The 7,377-nt window shown below is 35.1% G+C and overlaps 1 protein-coding gene across 2 annotated transcripts in view; it reads right to left on the bottom strand.

The window, feature by feature from the left end:
- Positions 1-4,909: 4,909 nt before the first annotated feature.
- LOC107719503 (signal peptide, CUB and EGF-like domain-containing protein 2) overlaps positions 4,910-7,377 on the bottom strand; it is a 9,096-nt gene continuing 6,628 nt past the window's right edge. For both annotated transcript variants that reach the window (XM_016526923.1, XM_016526931.1), the window contains 5 exons: positions 7,272-7,335; positions 6,765-6,853; positions 6,389-6,501; positions 6,058-6,214; positions 4,910-5,571 (listed from right to left, as the gene is read on the bottom strand). In XM_016526923.1, the coding sequence (XP_016382409.1) occupies positions 5,414-5,571; positions 6,058-6,214; positions 6,389-6,501; positions 6,765-6,853; positions 7,272-7,335 (581 nt within the window). In that variant the 3' untranslated portion in view covers positions 4,910-5,413. The remainder of the gene's footprint in view (positions 5,572-6,057; positions 6,215-6,388; positions 6,502-6,764; positions 6,854-7,271; positions 7,336-7,377) is intronic.

Here is a 7,377-nt window from a genome sequence, read left to right as displayed (position 1 = left end):
GAGAAACAATAATGTACAGTATGTGGAAAATAATGTGTTTTTTAACTTTAAACCGCATAAACACATTTCATTACACCAAATACACAAAATAATGTTCTTTTTAGCAGCATCATATGACCCCTTTAACCCAAAAAGCAAGTTATTCTTCCTTCGAACTGGTTCTCTTTAAAATACAAATCCCGTGTAATCCCAGGCTATCTGTAAAGTGGAATAATTTAATTCCAGTCACATGTGTTTCATAAACATAATCCTTTCTGGATTAAAATCCACCATCAAAATGATGTTTAATTATTCCAGCTGCTGTGAGAAAAGGCTAACGATCGGCCTCCTGCAGGATCCTCACATGCGATAGTCTAGTAGCCAGGACTCAATCTTTATGTTTACAGACCTGATTTAATGACGCAGCAGCATGCTCGAATTTCCCGCGAAAACCTACCCTTACCACTCAAATTAGAAAACATTATTATAAGCTTACCGTTGTGAATCGGGCTAAAGTAAGGCTTTTGAACTTTGAAGAAGTTTTGAACACTGGCTGGTTACGCACTTGCTCAAATATTGATTTCAGATCATTTTTAACCAAAAAAAGTTATGGACTGCAGCTTTAAATTAACGTTGTTACAGTTCTTGCTGTGATCGGGCCTGACGCGTTACATCATACAAAGAATTTAGAATGCAAAAGCTTCCGATTTAATATTCAAAAACGGTCTGCCTCTCTCTCCCGATGTTGATTGATTGACGAGAATCGCATCTTTTAAACTGTCATGACTCCGATTTTTTAAAATTATTGTAACGTTAATAACTTACATATTTCTTGAGGTTCACTTCGATGTTAACAAAACAAACCCTCATTATTATTTTCAACCCTCATTCTAACCCTCTGTCCGAAATTATCCGTTTTTAAAGACCACTGTTATGATTGTTTAACGTCATCCGATAGTATCATCCACTATATAAATGTAAATATGAGCTCTATTATAGATCAGATGTACCAACGCCCCATGAATAGTTTTTAAAAAAAAATTTTTTTTAAACATCCACAAAGCTCTATTATAGATCAGATGTACCAACGCCCCATGAATAGTTTTTAAAAAAAAAAATTTTTTTCATTCAAGGTCATTTACAGACAAAGCATTATGAAATTATTTACTTACGGTTTGCATGCAGCTGCTGTCAGATTCAATACAGTTGGCTGCTTCATCTTTCAACCAATGTTTCTTTGTGTGTGAACTCTCCATACATTGTACCTCGTTTACAAAACAATATGCAGTCAAATGCCCCCGAACAAACATATGGCCTAGCAATTAAAAATAAACCATCCATTCCTTCCCGATCCTTCCGAAGCCTGAAACCCAAGTGTACTAATACGCAGGCGTAAAGCGACTAAATGCAAGTGGGCGTGGCCTATGGTGGGACAATGTGATAAAATGCTTGGTCCATGCCTTGCCATATCCAAATATAGTCAAGTAGTAGACCAATTTGAAGTAGACGTCACGGTTACGTCACTTGCAGCTGCCGCGCGCATAGTGGTGGCAGAAAAACACTGGTAACAAGTGGAGGGGAACGGGTAAAATCCATGGAAGTAGAGAAAAAAAATATTTTTGTGCTTTTGAACGTCAGAATCGGAATGCAAATAATTTTTATAGAATACTGTCGTCAAAGACACCATTTGAAGCTAAACGCAGACGTTTAAACGGACAGACTATGGATAACTATTGCTGCTGTGTACTCATTTAAAGCATAAATTTGATTTAAACAATAGGTCTACATAATGTTCACATATGCAGTTCATAGGAAACGTATTGTATTAGCCCTACAGTTACAGCATGAAATGAAATGAACTGTATAGCCTGAATGCACTGTAAGTCGCTTTGGATAAAAGCGTCTGCTAAATGCATAAATTATTATTATTATTAATTATTAAATCATTTTAAACCTACTTATTAACATTTTACATAACATTTATGTATTTTATCTCACAATTCTGAATTTCTGTCTTGAAAATACAAGTTTATATGTCCTAGTTCGGACTTTATAACTCGATTTAACTCAGCATTAGCGAGTTTGTCAATTCTGAGGGGAAAAAAGCCTGAAGTCATGGATATAAACTCATGATTTTGAGGGGAAAGAGAGAATGACGAGTGACTGAGATATAATCTTGGAATTGCGAGAATAAAGTCAGAATTTTGAAATATAAACTCAAATTTGCCTTTTTTTTTTCTTTTTCTTTTATTCCATGGCTTTCATAGGAAACCGTCACTTTCTGCCACCAGATAGGCTGTTTGTAAACACCGAACTGGTCTATAATGGTTGTAACTGATCTCGAGTTAGTTTTATAATTTAGTTTCAATTTTAAGTTAACAGATAGATGCTAGTTAATTGTTCTTATTGACACATTATGACACAAAACAAGCACTATATAATAATAAAGAAGGACTCTTCATATTTAATGGCATTTAATTATTTGTATAGGCTACTTCATTAAATAGGTTATACTTTCTAGAATGCACTGTAAGTCGCTTTGGATAAAAGCGTCTGCTAAATGCATAAATTATTATTATTATTAATTATTAAATCATTTTAAACCTACTTATTAACATTTTACATAACATTTATGTATTTTATCTCACAATTCTGAATTTCTGTCTTGAAAATACAAGTTTATATGTCCTAGTTCGGACTTTATAACTCTATTTAACTCATTTAACAGCATTAGCGAGTTTGTCAATTCTGAGGGCAAAAAAGCCTGAAGTCATGGATATAAACTCATGATTTTGAGGGGAAAGAGAGAATGACGAGTGACTGAGATATAATCTTGGAATTGCGAGAATAAAGTCAGAATTTTGAAATATAAACTCAAATTTGCCTTTTTTTTTTCTTTTTCTTTTATTCCATGGCTTTCATAGGAAACCGTCACTTTCTGCCACCAGATAGGCTGTTTGTAAACACCGAACTGGTCTATAATGGTTGTAACTGATCTCGAGTTAGTTTTATAATTTAGTTTCAATTTTAAGTTAACAGATAGATGCTAGTTAATTGTTCTTATTGACACATTATGACACAAAACAAGCACTATATAATAATAAAGAAGGACTCTTCATATTTAATGGCATTTAATTATTTGTATAGGCTACTTCATTAAATAGGTTATACTTTCTAGAAAACTTTTGTTTTATAAAAGTTGTTCTATATAGATCAGTCAGTGGTTAACCCACGCTTTGACTGTGTTTACGAAGTTAACAGATAGATGCTAGTTATTTACCAACCCCTGGGTGAGATGACACAAAACAAGCACTATATAATAATAAAGAAGGACTCTTCATATTTAATGGCATTTAATTATTTGTATAGGCTACTTCATTAAATAGGTTATACTTTCTAGAAAACTTTTGTTTTATAAAAGTTGTTCTATATAGATCAGTCAGTGGTTAACCCACGCTTTGACTGTGTTTACGTTGCATCTACGCCGTTTTGAAAAAGAGTGAATCATTTTGTGAAGCAATTGGTTCAATTGATTCGGACTTCCGAAGCTTTATCACTATTCAATTCAGCTTGAGGTGATCTTGATATGATGATTGTTTTGTTTGGTCCCCCCCGGCAAATCGCACCCTGTATATATATATATATATATATATATACATACTAAAAAAGTGGGTCGAGGCTTGATGACCATGGAAAAATATGGGTCTCAAGGCCAAACCAGTTGAGAACCACTAGTTGAAGTCAGTGGTTCTCAAAGTTTGGTACTCAGGCTCACTCTAGTGGTACACAGAGGAATCACAAAATTAAATATAAATTAATATTAAAACACAATACATTTTAATCTAAACTCTATTTGAATATTTTTTTTTTTTTACATTTAAGTACAGTACAGTTTTATTTAACTTTAAGGTACAACACATTTTAATATAATCATCGTTTAAGTTTTGTATTTACCTGTATGTAAGCACAGTGCAGTGTTAATGTTCAAACTGTGTATTTCCAATGTTAAAGTGGCTGACAACAATAAATATTCTTATTAGGAATAAAACTGCCTCGTTTTTGAACTGTGCAGAGCGGATCCCATGCAATTATTAACAAATATTAACCCAAATAGTGTAAATCAAAATCAGAATCAAAATGTATCAAAGTAGAATTGTGCAAGTTTGGAAGTTGAGACATCCCACATAAAAGACTGGTCTACAGGGGACAGATTTGGCATTCTGCAGGCATTTTGCTTATCCCTAAGTTTTGATCATTCATATGTACTTCTTATTTCACTTACTTCGTATTGTAATAATAATCAATATTATGCTATTAATGATCAGGCAAGTTTAATATATGATGGTGGTCCTATGGTGAGCTCATTATTGTCTTCAATGGTCACAATTTGCCATAGGGCAAACCAATTCAGGATACCAAAGCATAGTGATCAGGCTCCACCCAGTCCAGAAACTGTTTCCAGGAGCCCTGCATGGGGCCTTGGTTTGCAAGAATTAACAGAGCGACCTCCAGTGGAAGAGATCTGGATTAACCGTCCAGACAGTTGTTATGATGGTTAGATGGATACTTAAACATGTCCTGGACAAACTGCTGACAGTGGCAGATTGTCTACTTAAAAATCATTTATTGTTTTTACACATTTTATATAGGTATATTTTGTATGGCTGCAATATAACAAAGAGTGAAATTTAAGGGGGTCTGAATACTTTCCGTACCCACTGTATATACCTATGGTGCCTTATGATGTTCCTGTTTTAATAAATTAGTGTCTTTGACATTTTCTCTATAATCAGTAACAGGATATGTCATATGGACAGTTCAGATCATGAAAGTACATGCTGGGAATTTCTGAAGGGAAGTTTCAGGAATGACCCATCAAACTCGCATAAAGAAGACACCACACTTTTATCTCAAAGTTGTGAAAAGATGTTTATTCCAGTTTATAACCTTGGAAAATGTCCAAAATATTTTGTTTTAAAAGTAATATGTGACATCACATGTTAAATACAAGAAATACTGCAAATGTATATAATACAATATACCTTGAGGACCCTAGGTAAACAAACATAGTGGTAGCAAAAAAAAAAGTAAACACATCTGTGAACAAAATAAGCATAATCCAGCAACTTACTTAAAATTCTTTCAGTGCCATGGCTTAACATAATATCCGGTGCAAAATTTATACAAAAGAAAACAAAATACTGAATGTTTTCTCATACTTTCCAGACTCCAAAAGCAGTCAGAATCAAAAGAGACGTAACTCCACAACATGGTCAGTAGTAAACAGGTTTTAAAAATGGAATAAGTGCCTCTTCATTCATTAAATATTTAATAGTATCTTACCAATATAAAGCTTAGAACAGTTCGAAGTTCTAAATAGAAACTTTCAGACAAAATTAGTGCAGCTGAAAACGGGTCAGTGTACTTGGTAATGTCACCAGCCTGCATAAACAGGCTCTGCATCACAAGGGATTCCATAGAAGCGGCCAGGTGGGCGGTCTTTTCGCAGGAGGGGCGTCCGAGCAAGAGAAAGCTCGCTGTCATTATCTCTTCTCTTCCGCAGAACCAAAACGATGATGAAGAGAAGACCCACTGTGGAGGAGAAGAATTTAAGAGAGTGACAATTGATCTTTTGCTAAGCCCCGCCTTAAATCAATCTTAAAATCTAATACTGACCAATATGGTAAGTTAAATAATAATTTCAGCATGTGTGACTGAGTACGTTTACCACTGTTCAGCAAATTTTTGAGGGCAAAATCCAGTAGGGAACTCTCGATCTGGAATTTTGCATGATGAGAGCAAAAGATTTCTCAACAGATTTCACAACGGTTAAAAAAGTTTATCATGGACTCATTGATGAACAAAAAGCTGCTTGGTTTGAAAGTGATTTCAGTGTGAACTGTGCTTTATGCATCGCTACACTACTGACAATATACACCATGGACCTTTCACAGTGGCTGGCGAAATTCTGCCGAAATGTCACTAATGTGTGTAAATAAAGAGGCGGAGCTTAGCAAAAAGATTTTTATCTGTGAAACTGACGTTTTTCAAATTTTGGTGTGATGTAAACATTTATACCTCCTCCTCCAATAACAAGCAGGGCAATGGTAACAGGAGCGAGTTCACACGTCTCCCCTGCCTTTCTGAAGAAGGTCTCCATGCAGTAACCAGGGGCCGTGCTGCCCTCAGGACAGAACGCATCAGTGGGACACTGGATCGGATTTACATCAGGACTCTGGGATACAGACAGAGGTACATTTATTTTCTTAGATAAACAAGGAAGTATTAAAAAAACGACAGTATAAGATTTGCATGTAGAAAGAGGAAACTGTAAAGTCCAGTGGTAACAGTAAAGACTGTGTGTGTGTGTGTGTGTGTGTGTGTGCGCTTAGAGGAAGTAATCACTCACAGGGCAGTAGTGGTTTTCAGGACACAGGTCACAGTTCTCTTGGCCCCAGTGGATCTGATAAAAACCACTGCTGCAAATCTGACACATGGTTTGTTGGGAAGGCTTGTGCATTCCTGTGAAAAACAAACATAGACATCATTTGAGTTTCATAAGTGTACTGTGGAAATTCTGATTTTCTTATTCAACAAAGACCTTTATTCATGTACTGAACTAAACTTGTATCAACGCTGATACGATCAATTTCATCATGTCTATCATATTTCTGAGCAACGTGGATTTATCTGTCTCCAGAGATTTATAATCACAAAAACTAAATTTCATTAGCTTGCATTTTCCTATAATTTGAGTAGGCAATGTGGCTAAAAGAAGAAGATACCTGGGCGACAAGGTGTACATTGTTTGGAAGCGGTCTGTAGAGCCTCTGAGCCTGCAGGACAGACCCGGCACTGAGTACAGCTGGATGAACTATCAAAAGGGCAGAAAGGAAGCAACAAAGAAAACTTGTTTACAACTAATTCTGACAGTCCTGTGGTACTGCAATGACACCGCTACGACGACTAACATATTAGGAATACAAAGCACAGCATTGAAATTTAACAAGCCAACAGAGAGAATTTCATCAAGTGTATAAAAAGAGGTGGTTTATTAATAGCCATATAATTTAACAAAAACACATCAAAACAAAATCTGCATTTATATTTATTTATATATATATATATATATATATGTGTGTGTGTGTGTGTGTGTGTGCACATACAAGAACTAAATATTATTAAATATCCAAAGTTTAATTTCTTCATTAAAAAATGTAAAAATAAAAGTGCATATTACTCAAAGCCTGAGATGTATTTTTTATGGTGCAATGTTCAGAAAAGGAACTTACTTGCAGTACGTGGCTTGTGGACATGGGTTACAGGATGTTGAATTTTGCAAAGATGTGTAGAAACCTGAAGCAATAAGGAGAAAAAAAACACAGTAGAATATATGTG

This window comes from Sinocyclocheilus rhinocerous, unplaced genomic scaffold (genome assembly GCF_001515625.1).
Source record: "Sinocyclocheilus rhinocerous isolate Xijiao unplaced genomic scaffold, SAMN03320098_v1.1 scaffold343, whole genome shotgun sequence".
Lineage (NCBI taxonomy): Eukaryota > Metazoa > Chordata > Actinopteri > Cypriniformes > Cyprinidae > Sinocyclocheilus > Sinocyclocheilus rhinocerous.
This window is presented reverse-complemented; position numbering and strand designations above follow the sequence as displayed.